The sequence below is a fragment of the Neomonachus schauinslandi genome, chromosome 4 (assembly GCF_002201575.2).
Source record: "Neomonachus schauinslandi chromosome 4, ASM220157v2, whole genome shotgun sequence".
In the NCBI taxonomy this organism is placed as follows: domain Eukaryota; kingdom Metazoa; phylum Chordata; class Mammalia; order Carnivora; family Phocidae; genus Neomonachus; species Neomonachus schauinslandi.
Genome location: NC_058406.1, coordinates 57,310,625 through 57,329,331, shown reverse-complemented (window position 1 = coordinate 57,329,331; position 18,707 = coordinate 57,310,625). Strand labels below are relative to the sequence as shown.

Below are 18,707 nucleotides of genomic sequence, written 5' to 3'. Positions count from 1 at the left end.
CCGAGCGTCCTCATTATCAAGCCCTGGTGCGGTCGTGCGTCGGAGTCAGGCGTCGTGGGGACAGCCCCGGAGTGCCGAAAGTCCCCAGCCCGCTTCCTCCTGCGAAGACGTAGCTGCGGGTAGCTGTGGTGGCGGCGTCCAAGATGTCGACCAAGAATTTCCGAGTCAGTGACGGTGACTGGATTTGCCCTGACAAAAAGTGAGTTCATGAAGGGTCCCGAATTGGGGCAGGGTTTATCGGTAGAAGCTTTCCCAGGTTCGCTCGGCGTTTTCCGTTCCTTCGGTCTCCGGTACCTCAAGCCGGGTTGAGGCGGCGAACGGCCAGCTTCCAGGCGGGAAGGAGGCTCCGGTCTCTTCTCGATGAGCTCTTTCGGGAGCCTTTGTGTTGAGTATGTCTCCAAGTTTCCTCGACATTGTCTCCCCAAGGCAGCCCCTCTTTTTCGAAAGCGAGATGGCCTACCTTTTGCCCCCACACCCCACCCCGGCCAGGTTTCAGCGATAAGGAAATCTCCAGAGTCGAGGCCAGCTTGCTATTGGATATGCCCCACGTGACTTTTTCCTGCAGAACTTTACTCTCGTTCGCGGGAAGCTGCTTTCTTGAACTCGTCTTTTTGCTTCTCATAATTTGCCTTGGTTTTTTAGTTTTTACTTTCAGCTTTCTTCCCTACTGTTTGTACCCCCCCCCCCCCCCCCCAAACACTCCCCTTCTTTGTTTTAGGAAATAATTGACTTTTTTTCTCTTTATTGATCTTTAATTTCCCCACAATATCGCCTCGTTAGAGCCGAGAGGCCTGTGTTTTTGGCTGCTCAGCCCTGGAGATTCCTGCAGCAGAGAAGCACGTGTTTTCGTGGCTGAGCTGTTTGACATTGTTTGCTGAAGCCAGTGTGCTCTATTAAATTGCCAGATTCTTTGGAAGGGTGCTCAAATAAATGTACCTATTTGGAAATGCATGGAAAGTAATTGTCCAAAAAATTGGATTGCACAACTCACATTCAAATAAAAATCTTTGATTTCTTCTTAAGCTCGCCACAAATACAGAGTTCATGTAGTAAAGAGGAGAAACTTTGAAGAAAACAAAAGTGGGTTTAATTCCAGTTCTATTGCTTACAGACCATGTAAGTAGGTTATTTAACTTTACTAAAAGACTGGGATAGAATAGCTCCCTTTTAATGAATACATGATAGTATAGATAGTGTGTAGAGCAACAAAATATAACCAAATGTGAATACTCTTAATTGATAGCTATCGGTAGTAGTTTTAGAAAAGTTAAATCACTTACTGTCCTTAAAGGACATTAAATCCATATTTCCCCAACATTTGACTTCTGTCCACACTTTAAGTAGTTTAAATGAAATATTGTTGCGTTTATTTCATAATAAATGGATGGCTCGCTTGGTAAAGATTGAGATGATCTGAAGGATCAGGTCAGCCTGACGGTATCGAATAGAACAAATTCATATGCTATGAATAGCATTGCTCTAAGTGATACAGACTGTTGAAAAAATTCAAAAGATAAACAGCTTGTGATTTTTGTGTTGGTTACTTGTAGAATGATGTGCTTTTGATGGTGTCATTATGACAGCATATGCAGATATTTGAAGTAGGTCTAAGAGAGTACATTCAGTTCCGTTACGATTATGTGAATAGAGTATTATTTCTACAGTGTGTATATTCAGGATAGATTTGATATATTTTCAATGCTTATTTGGGTCATAAGGCATATTTTTTATGGGGAAAAAAGATCTAAAAATTATATGGAATGCTCACTTTATACCCATTCCATAATTCACATGTTTATTTCATGCTAGTGTAACACCTAAAAGAAATCAACTTTTTAAAATTTAAGCTTTGCATGTCATTCAGAGCATTTAACATGCTTTTACCAATATACAGATGCATTTTTAAGACCATCATTGTTAGTGCACCTGATAATTTTCTTGTTTTTAATTAAGTTTGCTGAATATAAACAAAGTGATATTGTGCTGTGTTGCACCATGTTGAATTTATTGGTTGTGGTTATTTCTTTCAACTAGGTTTCAGAGGTTTGATAAATACCCCCAGAAAACTCCATTTCCTTGTAATTATTGAACCTATTTATGTTTTTAGTTAGTATAACCTATCTTCTTTACATTGTTATCTCCTGCTTATAAAAAGACTATTTTGTCAAGATCCATGAAACCGTCTCTGATTTATCTTTATTTTACCCCTTGGCCCATCTTTAGGATTATGTATTTTTTATAATACTTAACACATTTTTGTATATATCTTCTTACTTTCTGTACTAGGATTTCTTTTGAAGTTGTTCTAACTCTCAGTGCCTCTCAGTAATTGTTGAAGTGGAATCCTATCTTACATCACCTTTGCCAAGGGGATTTTGTTATAATCGATAGGTGCTAATAGAACACTGAAACACAGAGATCCTGAATGACTAACCAGTTAGTGAAAGATTGGAGTTTTTTATCCTGGACTTGTGATTTTAAATCTTATATTTTTTCCACCTACATTGCGAGGATGAGGTGGGGGTTGGTTTTTTGTTTTTGTTTGTTTGTTTGTAATTTGAGATGGCGTTAGAGGTTCTGGATATAGGTGTATAGTAAGGACACATTAAAAGTTGTGCATAAAGAACTTCTAAAATTCTGTAGATTTAAATAACATCTCTGTATTTCTTTTCTTTATTTTCAGATGTGGAAATGTAAACTTTGCCAGAAGAACCAGCTGTAATAGATGTGGTCGGGGTAAGCGTTTAAAGAAGTTTCTGTTACAACTATGTACAGATCATTTTTTTAATTTCCCCAGATTCATAATGCATTATTTTCTTCTATTGTCAGAGAAAACGACTGAGGCTAAGATGATGAAAGCTGGGGGTACTGAAATAGGGAAGACACTTGCAGAAAAGAGCCGAGGCCTTTTTAGTGCTAATGACTGGCAGTGCAAAACGTATGTGTTTTAAATTATCCAGTTTTTCTTCCATAATAATATGTCTAGCCACTACTTGTTAATATTTCCAGTTCTTACTAGTCACATTGACAAACCAAGGAAACTTTTTAAATCAACGATATGTTGATTGTTTAGTCCATATCTGATAGAGAAAATATAAAGAATTTTTAAATTCTCATTTTTTAATGATAGTATTAGTTTTTACTGTGATGGGTTATGTATACTAGTAAATGAATGATCAAGGTAAGCTTGTATTCCCCAAAAAAGGGCTATTTAAAACTACCAAAACCTACTTCTTTCTATTGAAAAATCTCAAAAATTTTCAGCCTCTATCATTAATATGAAATACACTACAAAATTCATTTTGCCTGTTTACAAAGTAGTTTTAGAATTTTAAGTTGTTTGCTATAACTATCTCTTGTTAGGTAGTTTTTCCTTAATACTTTCGATTTTCAAGTTCTGTATAGATTTTTTTCCAACTTCCATCTTTTCTGTTGTGCAGATGAATCATATATATGAAAAAGGACTGAATCAGAAGAGGGTTTTCATAAATTTCTGATCCTATAGATACTAAATTTGTATTGGAGAATTTTCCAACAGATTAAATCACTGGATTTGATATGCTGTGAAATTCAATCCTTGCACTTACTCCTCAAAAACAAATTTAACTTTATTTGGAAGGTATAACTTTACTGTCCTTTGAGGTGAATTTGGAGACTGAAAAATTAGTGAAACCTTTAATTTAAAATGAATTTTCCCTCTAAGGCATCAAAATCTCTCTAGGTATAATTTGCTTCGTTTTGGAAAAATGACAAAGGCACTCTTCAGACTGTATAGCTTTTGCTTCTCTGCTTAAGTAGTTCAGTCTTTTGTCGGAATCCTTATTTTCTCTTCAGAAAATGTGTGCTACTGGTACATATTCTTTGTTTGCAGTATTCTTAATAAACATTTCTTTATGGTAGTGATTTCATCCTAGTTTTTATTTTAAAATTCTAGAATGTCTAAAATTTTACTTTTTTTCTTATATTGCATTATAGACTACTAATCTGGTGTTTTTCTCTTCTAAAGATGCAGTAATGTGAATTGGGCCAGAAGATCAGAGTGTAACATGTGTAATACTCCAAAGTATGCTAAGTTAGAAGAAAGAACAGGTAAAATACAATCACATTCTAACTAAATGATTTTAAAAGAAAGAAAAATTAATTAATAATTCTATCACCTTCTCTTATAAGAGCATAGTAGTTGAGGATTCTGTTATGCCCTTAGGTTTTTATCTTGATATTTTTCTCATACCCAAAAACAGGTCATCTTTTGTTTAATAATATCACAGTTTACGGAGTACAGTGTTAGAGAGTCACAAATAGTGACATTAGGAAGGGCAGAGAGGCACCTTTTAAGATAATTGTCTAACGATTAGGCAGTAATTCTCAAATTTGGCTGTGTCTTGGTGTCATGTGAGAAACTTTTTTTCAAAACAGACCTATGAATGCTCATTGGGTGTGTGTCCCAAAAATCTGTAGGTGATTAGGATGGTGTTTGGTAACAATTGGCCTAAGTAATAGGTTACCATTGGCTTTGTGTGTTCTCTGTGGTGAGATGAAAATATTTACCTAATCGAATATAGTTTTTCAGTTATCAGCAATTAGCTCAACCACATTATCAAATCTCATTTTGTCGTGTAGTGACTCATACATCATATAATCAAAGTTTTCCTTCTATATATAGTTATCATGAGACTTACTAAACTACTTCCCTGTTTTCTTTTCCTTGAGAACTTCAGATCACTTCCACTGTGTGGTTTCTGGGGATATGAGACCCATTAGCCCTTCCAGAATCATCTGGACCTAGCCCTTCAAGGCTGCAACAGAAATTGTTTTTTATTCCCCCCGTTTTTTGGTGTTTTTATGTTTTGTTTTTTGTATGTTTAATATTCTCTCATGTGAGATTATAGTCCAATGTCCTAGATATTTTTCTTTTTCAATCCTCAAATCTTACCCCACTCTTCTCATTCTTAGCCTTTATATTAATTGGGTAGATTGGGGCCTTCTAATAAGGGTCTCCCTTTTTTTTCCTTTCTTCACCTTCTAAAGAATGTTTTTGGGTTTTTTTTTTTTATCTTTTTTCTCCCCACACCTGTGGTAGTTTATTTGCGTCCTTTTTAGATTCATCGTCTTCTGCCTGGCCACAGAATGTTTGTTGAGTATCTTCAGGGTCCAGTCTCTAAGCTTTCTTTGCTCTTTATTTTCTGGGCATTTTTTTCTAAGTCCTAAGTTTAAGTAATCTTTGGCACACCATAATACTCAGATGTATGTCTCCAGTTGAGACTTCTTTGAGCCATATATTCAGCTGCCTATTCAGCATTATCATGTAAATGTCAAACTTATTATATCCAAACTGAACTCATGATTTTCCCCCAGGACCTGGCCCTCTTCTAGTGATCTCTTTCTCATGATTAGGACTACCCACCATATGCTTGTTGCGTAAGCCAGAAATCTAGATGTGCTTAGTAACTCCTTCATTTCTTCTCTATTCCCTCAAAAATTCTTTTCCACCACTCCCCTAGACAGGAATACCACTATATCTTGTCTTAGAGAACTAGCCCCTTAGCTGGTGTCTGCATATTCTGCCTCCCTGCCCCATTGGCAGCCAGAGATGTTTTGTTTTATTTTGTTTTCCAAAGTAAAAACTTCATTCATGACTATGGTCTTCTCACTTTTCCTTTACTCAGTATTTTTTTCTGTGATTCTGGTGTCTTGACCCTTTCCCACTTCTCTGGCAATAACTAGTTGTCTTGTCACAGTTGAAGGTGTGAAATAACCTAGAGCATTGCTCTCCAGTGTCTCTTTACTATTTTTAATAAGGAAGTCCGAGGTTCTGGGGAACATTTCCTAAGCGTGGGATAGTCTGTGCGTAAAAGAAAACTTGATGTACTACTGAAAGATTGCTGACTTCTGCATTATCCCTTCAAATAAAATACTACAGTAATGTTCTTGTCAAAAATTAAGTTCTTTTTCTGTAGCCTATATGAGAACACTAGAATAGCTTTGTGTTTGCTATGATACTCATTTTAAAGTAAATTGACAGGGCGCCTGGGTGGCTCTGTCAGTTAAGCGGCTGCTTTTGGCTCGGGTCGTGGTCCTGGGGTCCTGGGTTTAAGTCCCACATCAGGCTCCCTGCTCAGTAGGGAGTCTGCCTCTCCCTCTGCCCTCCCCCTGCTTGTGTTCTCTCTTTCTCTCATTCTCAAATAAATAAAATCTTTTTTGAAAAAAATAATTTTATTTACATACCTATGCAAAATTACTTGTGAATTACAGTTCACTTTCTAAATCGTAATTTATTTGCCATGCCATTTTTCAGCTGCAAATTACTTAAATGTGAACAAAGAACTCTCTAAAAGCCCAACTATTGAATTTAAATAGGATTGTTTTAATATTTTTACACGTTTTCACATATAAACAGTCTAGTTTATCAGGCATTTTTCTGTACTGCTGACCTGAAGGTAGTCATGCTATTGCATTATATTTGTTCACTGTCCTTTTTTTTCCCCCCCTGTATGTGAATTAATTCCCATCTAAATCCTGTGGATTTTTCTGGTTTGTTTTTGTTTTAGTTTTTTTTTTCCTTTTAAGTTTTTAGAGTTTAGTTCTTTATTATTAATCATCTCTTAAAATGACATTTTCCGTCTAGATCCTGTGAAGTTTTTTTTTGTTTTTCTCCTACTTTTATGTAGTTTGAAGCTTAGCTCTTTACTATTAGTCATCTTTTAAAATTTGTTGTTTATTGCATTACTCATACCTTAATCCCAGGACATACTGATATAATATTAAACATATCTAGAGGTAACAAACTACATTGAATTATAACTTTCCACGGTATTCGTAATCTAAAATTAGCATTGAATATGAGCTGTTTCTTTGAGGTTCATCATATACTCGTTTGTACTTGATTTTCTCTTTTTATATTTAATTTCTGAAAAGCTAGAGCCAAGATTTTAGTAAGGAAAAGTTGTTCCTGGTATTTAATCCACTCATTTGTATGTCATGTACAGAAGCAAAAGGAAATTCGTGTATAACACAGTTGAAATCCATATTGTCTCTGAAATAAGGTAGGAGGAGGAAGAAAGGGATCACATGCAACTTTGAGGGATAAGCACCTACACATTGCAGTTTTCACTGGTACAAACTCTAATGAAGATAAGATGAATGTGATTTTTTTTTTTAAGAAAGTTAAATTTATTACATTATTTTGTTGGGATAGTTCTATCCCTTCTACTATTTGTGTCTCTTATAAAATGATGATAGGGTAATTGATCATTTTTTAAATGCCCATGATTGGTAATTTTAAAGCCACATATCCTAAGTTCTTTAAAAATACTTTTTTGTTCATAAGTTTATTTAGTGTTTTGCTCGTTCATGACGTCCTTACATCTTGGAATCACTGCCTTTATGTGCTGGTACTGCTCTGCAGTATGTGCAGTCGTAGTTAGATAATGTTGCTCTTGCTGACATAATGTCTATTATTTTTTCAGTGGGAGATTTATTGAAAATCTCACTCTTTCTCTAAAACTAACTCCAGTTTCTCTTAAGCCTGTGTCAAAAAACGGTCAATCCAATTACAGATGTTAGTTGTGACATCAAAGAATAGTGGTTTGCTGATCTTGACTACTTTTTAATAGACTGTTTTCAGTTTAAGAGTTTACTGTCTACTTTGAACAATATATTAAAAATAGTTGTAATAAAACCAGTTTAGGTGTCCTTTATTATGTTCTTGTATTTATATGATTAGGAATATTCCGAACACCAGCTACATTTTATTCCAGCAAAATTTCAGCATATCAAAAGATAACAGTCTATCTGCAACTGGTAATCAGTGAAATTTGATTCTCAGTTCTTACCGAGCCCACTCCTCTCAGAAGAATTATGATAAAGTACAGAAGAAAGTTGTTTCAAAACTTGGTTATAGCATAGATTTGAGGAGATGTTTTTCACCCATGTATTGCATGCATAGTCTAAGTCATACAGGACATTTTGAAATTGAGAAGAGCTAGAAATGTAGCAGCAGGGCTTTTTCAGCCGAAGTATGTAACTTTGACACTGTTCTCTGTAGTGATACTTTTTAATATGCTTTTTTAGAACTAGTAATTTACTAGCTAGGCAAATGTCATTTATGAGATTTTTCTTTTTCTGTTGCTTGGAGGTGATTTTGACATGTTTTTGTTATTTTAATGAATTGTCATAGGGTAACAGTTTATGCCCCCTCCCATTTTAGGCTATGGTGGTGGTTTTAATGAAAGAGAAAATGTTGAATATATAGAAAGAGAAGAATCTGATGGTGAATATGATGAGGTAAGCTATACATTAGTGTGCAGGTTGAACACAAATTAGAAAACATGTAAAAAATACCTTAGATGCAAAGGCATAATAAATGTATGTTTTTATAAGTATACTTTGTATCCTTTAAGGCAGCTTACCATTTTTTAAGAAGTCCTAACTTACTTAAATATATAATTGTTACAATTAACTTGAAAAGATTTATTGACTTAAGTATATAAAAGTAATTTCTTAGAAAAAGTAGTAATTTTAAAACATTTTCAGCTAACAGAAATATGAAACTTTTTCTCTAGTTTGGACGTAAAAAGAAAAAATACAGAGGGAAGGCAGTTGGTCCTGCATCTATTTTAAAGGAAGTTGAAGATAAAGAATCTGAGGGAGAAGAAGAGGATGAGGATGAAGATCTTTCTAAATATAAATTAGATGAGGTAAATGATTTCCTTGTCTTATTTCCCCTTAGCCTTAATTGAGCTATGATATAACATGAATCTTTTCAATGGTCTTTGTCCAATAGTGAAAATACGTTTTATGTATTCATTTGTTCTCAGAAAGGTTTCGAGCTTCACTCTGCCAAGCACTCTTCTGGCTCTGGAGATACAATAATAATGGAGACAGAGCCATCCTTCTTTTAATGGAACTTCAGTTCTCAAGGGGAAAGACATAAATGAACAAGATAATTTAGATAGCAATGGTATTATAAAGATAAATGTGATAACAGATCATGAGAAGAGCTACTTTGGTTTCAGTGGATGGAGAGATTTCTGAGGAGGTGAAATTTGAGCTGAGACCTTGAATAATAGAATGATATTAGGTGCTGGCCATAAGAGCTGTGGTCAGCACTTTCAGGCAGAGAACAGCAAATAAAAGTCATTTAAATAGGAAAGAAAAAAGCAATATCAAAAAATCACGCATAAATGTTAGAGCAGAGGGGAGAATGTGGTGAGAGGGACGAACACCACCATCAGGTCAGGTGGTGTTCATTCTAAGTCCAGAGTATAAAGTTTTATGGCCTGATGTATACATCCAGATTAAGGATACACTTGAGGTCTAATCATAAGAAGTCCTCAAATGCAACTAAACAAATCAGTGTGGAGCAATTTTTAAAGCTTGTTTCTTAACAAATGAGATCAAACAAATCTGATCTGTTTCAGAGTGGTGACTGTCAATATATTAAGATATTAGGGAGGCAGAATGGATTACTAGAGTTAGGGAGACTAGATGAGAGGTTATACGGTAATATACTGGAGAAAAGAGCAAAGTTGTGAACTTAGACTAAAGAAGAGGGATTCAAGGACTTTTAAAGGGTAAAAATGAAAATTCTTTACAGCTTATTTGGTGATACATTGTGACAGAAAAAGAAGAAATAGGTACGACTTTTAGGTTTACTTCACTATAATGTCTGAGATAGTCTCTTTAGCTGAGATGAGGAATATAGTAGGCAGATTTTAAGATCGAGAATTTGCTGAGATGTCGATGATACCATACTTCTGTTGATGATACTCTATATCCATATGGAGATGTCCAGTACACAGAACTGTTCATCATTCCTAGTAGATAGCATTAATATACAAATGTCTAAATAATTGAATTTTTGTTAGGATGAGGATGAAGATGATGCTGATCTCTCAAAATATAATCTTGATGCCAGTGAAGAAGAAGATAGTAATAAAAAGAAATCTAATAGACGAAGTCGCTCAAAGTCTCGATCTTCACATTCACGATCTTCATCACGCTCATCCTCCCCCTCAAGTTCAAGGTCTAGGTCCAGGTAAACGGGTACAGGTCAAGGGTAACACCAGTCAAAATGTCAGTATCTAACTTCTTTATTTATAAATTTTGCTTTTCTTGACTGAATAAGCTTTCCTTTTTATTTTAGAGATTTCATTCAAGTCCACATTTACAAAATTTTTTCTTAGCGCCATGAAGTTACTGTCTAGTATCTTCAGAAATGCAAAGTTTTAATGTGAAACTTCCTTGGGCCATTTTTAGCACCATGCCTTTTATTAAAATAGACCTTAAAAATTCATTTAAACCATTACATATAGTGATACTTAATTATGTAAATAGGTAGTATACATTTAGGAACTTTAAAATGTGAAGATTTATATTTTCACTCATGATGTTAAAGGCTACAGAAATTTTCTAGACACTAAATCATTGCTTAATGTACAATGTTTTAATGATTTACTTTGATAGAGGTATTTTGAGTAAAGGAGCAAATTCAGACATATTAGTTCTATTGGCTTAATGCTCATGATGTTGAGATGTCCAGGAAAAAGAGGGTTTAGTTGGTGTTGTACTTGAATATTATTTTGCTAGTAATGTAAAATTTTAATAAATCTTACCTGATTGCATAGTCAACAATGAAAATTTTAGGTGAGCAAAAGCAGTACCTTATATAGACAATGTTCCCTTGAAGAATTCTTTTCACGATGCAGTGAAGCCATGGGCCATGAATTTTAATGGTATTTAGGGATAAAAATATTAGCTAATTGAGTACTTAACTAAAGTTAGATAATTTTTGTTTGAGTACTATAAAGCCTGAAAGCTTTATAGGAGTGATAATATGGTAATTTTAAGATGTAAATGTAATAGTAATCTTTTTCTACAAGGTATTTTAAGGGATAAATTAATGGTATAAGGTTAATAAGTAAATTTTATTTATTTTTTTTTTAAAGATTTTATTTATGTGACAGAGAGACACAGCGAGAGAGGGAATACAAGCAGGGGGAGTGGGAGAGGGAGAAGCAGGCTTCCTGCGGAGCAGGGAGCCCAATGTGGGGCTCTATCCCAGGACCCTGGGACCATGAACTGAGCTGAAGGCAGACGCTTAACGACTGAGCCACCCAGGCGCCCCGTGAATTTTATTTCATTTGTGATTTTTAAAATTTAAGTGGGCCATATCTGTCTCCCCTTGTATCATTTTTCAATAATATAATTACCTAAGGCAATGACAGGATTGTTAATGTATTTTCTCTTTAATTTTCTAACCTTTGAGTAGACAGAAAAACATAGCAATTAAACAAACATACACATGTCATACTTAAAGTGTCATACTAGCTAGAGACTAAGGAAACAGAAGGAATTTTATTAGGGAAATTGATAGAGATCTATCAGAGAAGTTAAATTATAAACAGCAACATTTAGTATTCCTGGATGTATAAGTCCTGGGTTGCTTTAAAAATTGTGAACAGAAATTATTCACTATTAATGAAGTGAGATAATGCTTCGTGTTTTTATTTGTACAGTTTGATTTTTGGAGTTATTTAGTCAAACTTGGAAAGTGATAGTTGATTTTTTTAATTAAGTTTGGGCATAAATATTTAAAATGTTTAGTTACCTTAAAATACTGTGTTTTGAAAATATATATCTCAAATAGTTGCCTTTTTATATGAAAATGAACTCTAATATATATTTTTCTTTCAGTGTTCATTTCACAAAGTTCATTTAAGTGGTCCTGGAAAAAAAAATCCTTCCATGTTGTTCCAGGTCCCGTTCAAGAAGTTCTTCCAGTTCGCAGTCAAGGTCTCGTTCCAGTTCCAGAGAACGTTCGAGATCTCGTGGGTCGAAATCAAGGTGAATGAGGTAGCATCTCTCTGTAAAGCAGAGAGAAAAAATATTTAAAGGCTGCAGAAGGCGTTGCTGCTTTTTTCCTCTTATTTTGCTTCTACTTGTCAATTTTATTTTAGCATTAGAAAACTAATGCACTTGCCTCAGCTTAATTTTCTCACCATGAGATGTTTCCATTGCCAGCAGTGTGCCAAGACATTCCCATGATTGAATTAAGGCTGCTATTTTGCATAGTGCAAGGTTTGTTATTTTTGTGCTAGCTAAAATATGATGAAATAGGAAGATGGAGCCAAGTCTTAACACCAGATCTCTAGTACATTAAAATCATGTTTGCAATAATAGTTCAAATAAAATCAGAGATATGCAAAGAAAAAGTTTACTGTGTTAAAAGGCAGAAAATTAACCTTGCCTCAAAACAGATTTTGTTTTGAAGGGCAATTGTTTCCGTATTTACAGAAACTGTTTTGTCATTTATATCAAATAAAGTTTCTGGAACGTTTCTATTTTTTGGTAATATTGTACAAAATATTATAGAATTATAAACTGTTATGCATAAATATTATATATAGAACAAGCACTCCTCTTAAATTTTACAAATTAAATCAAGAAGTATGGTTGGTTAAAAAAAAAAATGCATATGGTTGGTTAGTCTAGGTAGGATGTGGTCTTAAGTAAGCATTACTGTTAACTTCAGGTTGCATTTGGTCCAACCTGTAGAGGGAAACGGTTTGTGAAGAAGCAAATGAAACATTAGTGTTTACTTTCTTGAAATTTTTTTCCTAAATTTGGTCAAAATACGCTGCCCCTTAAGTTGATTTATTGATCATTTATTTAAAGCATCTAACAAGAATAGAAAATGACTAAAATTCCACTTGTGTGGAAATTCACACTGAAATTTAATGATAGTTTTTTGGTAAAAATAATTGCTTGGTAGAGCCAAATCTGTAGCATTAGAGGGCAATTGCAGTTTAACATTAAAGGAAGAAAGAATGATACGCAAGCTTGTATTAAGCCAATACAAAATGGAGAGCAAGTGAGTTTATTGTTGTTATTTATTATTAATGTTTTAGTACTTTTATTTAAGTGCTGCTTAGGTGAAGATCCTTAAATCCTAGTTCCCTTTGGGAAGTACTAGAATTCAGATTTACAGAACAGCCTTCATATTCTTCCCAAACATTTTTTTCATTGCTTATAACTTTCCAAAGAATTCTCCTTTTGGGCTTTCTGATTTTATTTTAAGCCCAAAGGTGAATTTTTTGGGAAGTTTGAGCTAAATTCCTTCAACCAAAATATGTAAATGAAGAAAAAATTTGCATTTAAACATTTGCACATTTACTTCTACCTGAAACATGTGAATGTCAACACTTCATACTTCATGAATAGTAGTCCTTCATAAAAATAAAGATTGTTAATGTAAATCAAAGTTTTAAAGTTACTCATTTTATTTTTCTTTGATTATTTGGCAGTTTAATAGTTCTTTCTCATTGCTGTCCCCTATCCCTGCCCTTTGTGTAGCAACTTAACTAATAAGTTGCTTAATTCCTCAAGGAATTGTTATGTTTATTTGCCTCAGGAAGTTGTATATAACATACAAGTTTGTTTCCCAAATGGGAAGATGTTTTCTAGACGTAAAGTCATGCAAATGCAGTTACCTTTTGGTTTTGTTATTTATGTATACTTTAAAATGAAAGCCTTAAGTTAAAAAAAAAAATTCTTCTTTATTAAGCTGGTTTTTAATTATAAGTAATGAATACTTAGAATGTTAAAGAGATGAAATTAAAGTAATTGTACTTAAATAGAATTGTTTTCATGGTTGAACCAGAAGTCTTCTGTTGAGTATGCAGTAAGTATTCCTTCTTATAAAATTTTCAGTTGTATATCCTGTTTATTTTTGGAGCTATCTGTTAACTAAATGATCTGCCTCATTTCTTCTTTTAATGAAATGTTTGATTTGTTTCTCAATCAATGAAGATCCAGCTCCAGGTCCCACAGGGGCTCTTCTTCCCCACGAAAAAGATCTTATTCAAGTTCATCATCATCTCCTGAGAGGAACAGAAAGAGAAGTCGTTCTAGATCTTCTTCATCTGGTGATCGCAAAAAAAGACGAACAAGATCACGGTCACCCGAAAGGTTTGGGTTTCTGTAGAAATAAGAATGGGTGTTCTTAAGTGTGTTTAATAGATTAAACTTCCTAGTCAAGGATTAGATTTTCATTATCTCCTTGTTCCAATTTTAAATTACACTTTTCAACTTTGAATTTCAAAACCATTAATTACTTTGTTTATCCTGTGTGCTTTGATCAGGTTGCTTAGAAAAGTTGTAGATCAAACCACTCTTCCACTATCTGGTCATTTTATTGTTTAAATTTTTATTTTCATATATGATTATTATAGCCAACTCTCGGTTATTTCTGTTTTTTAAGATTGTAATTCAGAGGCTGTATGTAGAAATAATTTAGAAGTTGATTTTTAAATGTATTGATTTATGTTATTGATTTTACATTAAATATTAGAAATCAATTCTGGGGCCTCTAGTAAAAAAAATTAACTATCTTAGATCATTGGAAATCTTTTCTCATTTAAATATGTATAAATGCATTTCCACAGCAAATTATTGTTTTATGCCCTTCATCTATAAGGATATAAGGAAATTGTTCTTGTAGCTAATACATTTTTCATCTTGCAGTCCAAATCTTTTTTTTTTTTTTTTTTAAGAGAACTTTACTAGATCACTTTACTTGTATTGACATTTTTAAAATTTGGAGAGTGCAGGTGTCATCCGTCAACCTTTTCTGCAACAGGCTAATTACTCAGTTTCATTAACTTTCTCTACATTCTCAATGTCAAATTATATAGGCATTTTAATGATTTCCTTTGTGGTCTTTGCAAATTTTCCATATCCTTTCAGCTTGTGAAAGTAAGAATTAAGTAGAATCTAATTATTGCTGGGTTCAGTGGTAGGATTACCTCATGATTCCTTCTTGTACAGAATGATTAATTTGCTTCACATTTTAAAGTTTAGATATTAAGCTTACACACTACTAGTGTTGTTTTTGTGCATTTGCTCCTTTGTAAGAAAATTACTCCGTACTTGAATGAAATTCATTCTGTTGCTTTCTTACCACTCTGCAAATTTTTATCTTAGCCACATATAATCCCCCTAGTTTGTTGTCATCTAAACTTAATGAACATGTTCTCTATTCCATAAGCCAGGTGATTGGTGAAAACACTAAACAACCCTGAGCCCAGGGCCAACCCCTCGGAACACCACTACTTTACCCAGGTTGATATATTGACTTATTCATATTAGCTGCATGAATATAACCCTATAACTAATTGTACAATCATCTTGTGTGACCTAGATTTCCAAACGTAATTATTTATGAATATATATTTTCATACACAATCAGAAGCCTTGCTGTATTTGTTTTACATATAGACTTACCACACTACAGTGTATCACAGGGATTGATTAAGTCACACTTCCATTACCAAGTTTATATGCCTTTGTTGTATATTATCTGTAATTTTACACATTTTTGCAAGGCTTTCCTTCATTGCCTTAAATAATTGAGAGGTGGCTATATATTGAAAAGAGAAGATACTTGTAAATTATAGAGAATTTTAAATTATGGTTATGCTATTACTGGGCTCACATCCAACATCTAAACACTAGTTAGTTATTATGTGTATACATTTGTATCTTATATTTTAATTATTTTTGCCAACATAATGAGGTTTTATTTTTTTATGTTCTCACAGTCTTATGAATGAATGCTGGATAACCAACTCTGGCTTACTAGATTATCTCCTTTCTCCTTATGTCTTACAGGCACCACAGGTCATCTTCTGGATCATCCCATTCTGGTTCCCGTTCAAGTTCAAAAAAGAAATAATGTATTAAAATTTACATCTTAAAAAAAAAATCAGTACAGTGCATGAAGCATATTTTTTAAGAAGTTGGTGTCTTACTTGGTCAGAAGTGCTAAATCTGCTAGTAGAGGTGCATGCCTTTCATTGCTTTTCAGAACAATACAGCTGTGTTTATTTGTGAAATTAAAAGTAAATAGTATTTTAAGCCATAATGTCCCAAAATATATGCTCTATCATTCATTATTTACAACCATTTGCTTCACTTAAAACCATTTCAGCTATGACAAAGTACTTTGTTTCCTAATTTGAACTCTTGTTTTTTTTCATTTCCGAATATGAACTGTCTATTGACTGAAGACAGGATAACCTAGGCTTGCCTGAACTTTGGGCATGGAGGCAAGACTGTGGTAAAGTAGTTGGATACAATCTGTTTATGTTATTCTGGGAAAAGGAGTCCACCTGTTTATGTTAATCTATGTCAAAATAATTCTTATCAGAAAAGGTAAAACTAGTTGAAAAAGCCAACTGGAAACTTTTATTTTGAAATTCCCTATGCTGAGGGTGCCTTAGAATCTTTGTCTCTCTCTCTCTTACTCAGTTTTGCTTTTTGTACCACCACATTTAATGAAGAAAAATCTTGTGAATTGCAGAAGGAAAGAGGTGTTACTCATTTCTCCTTGCCTGACACATGATTTTGAGCAAAAGTGTAAAACCAGTTCCTCTCTTTACTGGTATTATTGATGAGAAAAACATCTATTTCAAGATGTTTATCTTAATATTTTAAAAAGTTTTATGTGATACCATTTAAAATTTAATCCAGTTTATCACATATGGTAGTGCAGACAAAGTTAAATCATAGTTAATGAGGAACAAATTGAAGAAAGCTTCAGAAGTATATTTCTCTGGTTGAAAGACCAACAGATATTGTGAATTTAAGTGAACATTTATTTGCCTTGAGATGTTCAAACACTGCATAAAATTTTCTTTTGAGTAACAAATGAATGCTCATTTCTGCATGACATGCAGAAATACTTATTGTTCCTATTCACTTGAAATTACTTATGGCTTAAAATACTTTCAGAGTTTGTTTTATTTCTCAAAATTAAAATCTGGTCACTTGAGCTCCATTATGTCCTCTGGCTTAAAAACAAAGGTTTCTCTTAGCAGTATCTTCAGTGACAATGCAAGGTAAGTATATTAAGGGAAATCGACAGTGTGCTGGGGACTTTTTGTCATGGGGATCAGTACCCACTTTTTGGGTTTTTTTTTCCTTAATTTTAAATTACTGTCTACTGCAATTAAAAGTTTAAAAGTTTCAAGGTGTTCAGTAGACCAAACAAAATTGTTTTTTATTTTAAAATGAGTGATTTTTCTCTTCAACTTATCTAAAGATGAAAGCAAAATACCTTATGTAAAAGTATTTTGATAATATTTTTACAATGAACTTCCCCTTGTTTTTTTATGTCTTAATTTTCTTTGCTACGTTTACTGTAGGTTGCACAAGAACTTTTACTCTCTTGTAATTGTGCCTCAGACTTCTTGAAAGTCCACCTTCTAAATTGCCCAGATGATCTTCTAGAGTCTACATGTTACCATTGGTTTATTCTTGTGCTTTCTGTATTTGAAACTTTGGCTGTACTAAGCAAATGCAAGGTTATAAATTTAGCTAATAGTTTACAGACAATTCAGATGATTATGATTTCATTTGGTTTAACTAAGCTGTACTAGTTCATTTCATGAGAAACTGATGCTGTAGACAAATGTAAATAAAGCTGTGAGTCAAGCATCAAGTGGCATTTATGAGAAATAAATTAGAATTTTTAAGCTCCGAGTTAGTGTTCATTTTTAAGCTAATTACCGTCCTGTTACTTTTGATTGTGCATTTTAAATTCTTCATATTCCTTTACCTTTTGTATAACATCACCCTATGTTTATATAGGAGTGCTTGGTTTAAAACATACCAGTCATGATCCAACTATATAACTTTGGATACTCAAAATTTTTTTGAGAAATTAAAAATTTCTTTTTAATGGAGAATATCCAGATTTGTTGAATATTTCCCACCACAACATCATACACTTTATTTCATGTGGTAAAATAGCACTGCATAGTGTGCCTCTTGAATTAACTTTTAAAACTGTGACTTTTTAACACTGAACAGCTGTCCCTTTTAACTGCTAAATTTTCTTACGTTCTCATTTAGAATCCTTTTATTTGAACAATATTTGAATGGTATCTAATAATGTTTGAGTTCAAGGCAAATTCTAAATGCAAGACCATCTCTAGGCAGAATTATAAAAGTAAAACAAGTCTTTGTTTCCCCTCTTACCTTTTGTATTCTGGCATCCACAGCCAGTGTGTAGGTATTGGTAAGAAGGCAGGGAATTTCTCCGCTCCGCCCCCTGTTTTTGATACAGTCGTGAGATAACTTTGTAGCTTTCCTGAATTGGAAAAGAGAGTGAGCAGTTTTAATTAAAAGACAGTTTAAGGTATGTAATAGATTACAGGCAGGCAGATTCTCCCTGTCAGCTTTACATACTGTTTTACAAAAAGCAAAGTTACAGCTTAAGGAGATTTAAAACTTGTCCAAGGGAGCCACAAGATGGCTAAATGGGGATTTACCCCCAAGTCTGATGGCAAGTTTCTGTATCACCTCTAATAACCAGATAATTTGTCTCAGAAGATAAATGTTAAGTCAAAATGGCCAGGTGTTTCTTAGTGGTTTGGTAAGAGGGTATTAATTTCAGTCATTTATAGGTAGGTAGGTGGATAGGCAGACACACTAATTTGGAATAACTTCAGATTTACAGAAGAGTTGCAAAATTTGCACAGTTCCAATATACCCTCCCCATCCTGTTTTCACCATCATTAACACATTACCATGTACTTTCGACGAAACTAAGAAACCAGCATTGATGTATTACTATTAATTACAATCCAGATTTCATGTGAATTTCACTATTTTTCCATTACTCTGTTCCAGGATCCAGTCTAGGA

The 18,707-nt window shown here is 33.7% G+C and overlaps 1 protein-coding gene across 2 annotated transcripts; it reads left to right on the top strand.

Moving 5' to 3' along the window:
• The first annotated feature begins 40 nt into the window (after window positions 1-40).
• On the top strand, window positions 41-17,541 carry ZRANB2 (zinc finger RANBP2-type containing 2). Of its 2 annotated transcripts, XM_021678154.2 has the most exons (11): window positions 79-199; window positions 2,684-2,736; window positions 2,830-2,938; window positions 4,007-4,089; window positions 8,207-8,283; window positions 8,562-8,696; window positions 9,867-10,036; window positions 11,758-11,844; window positions 13,810-13,968; window positions 15,047-15,120; window positions 15,670-17,541. In XM_021678154.2, exons 1-10 carry the CDS (start codon window positions 144-146, stop codon window positions 15,078-15,080), a joined length of 963 nt encoding a protein of 320 aa, XP_021533829.1. In that variant the 5' UTR covers window positions 79-143; the 3' UTR covers window positions 15,081-15,120; window positions 15,670-17,541. The 2 variants fall into 2 exon arrangements, with proteins under 2 accessions (XP_021533830.1, XP_021533829.1); XM_021678155.2 differs by lacking the exon at window positions 15,047-15,120 and having other exon boundaries at window positions 41-199.
• Window positions 17,542-18,707: the final 1,166 nt, after the last annotated feature.

Excerpts from the sequence above, each read along its gene's own strand:
- ZRANB2 (XM_021678155.2), top strand. The coding sequence starts at position 144 with ATGTCGACCAAGAATTTCCGAGTCAGTGACGGTGACTGGATTTGCCCT. Across the intron at positions 8,284-8,561 it reads CTGATGGTGAATATGATGAG|TTTGGACGTAAAAAGAAAAA; the intron begins GTAAGCTATACA and ends CTTTTTCTCTAG. Across the intron at positions 13,969-15,669 it reads AGATCACGGTCACCCGAAAG|GCACCACAGGTCATCTTCTG; the intron begins GTTTGGGTTTCT and ends TATGTCTTACAG.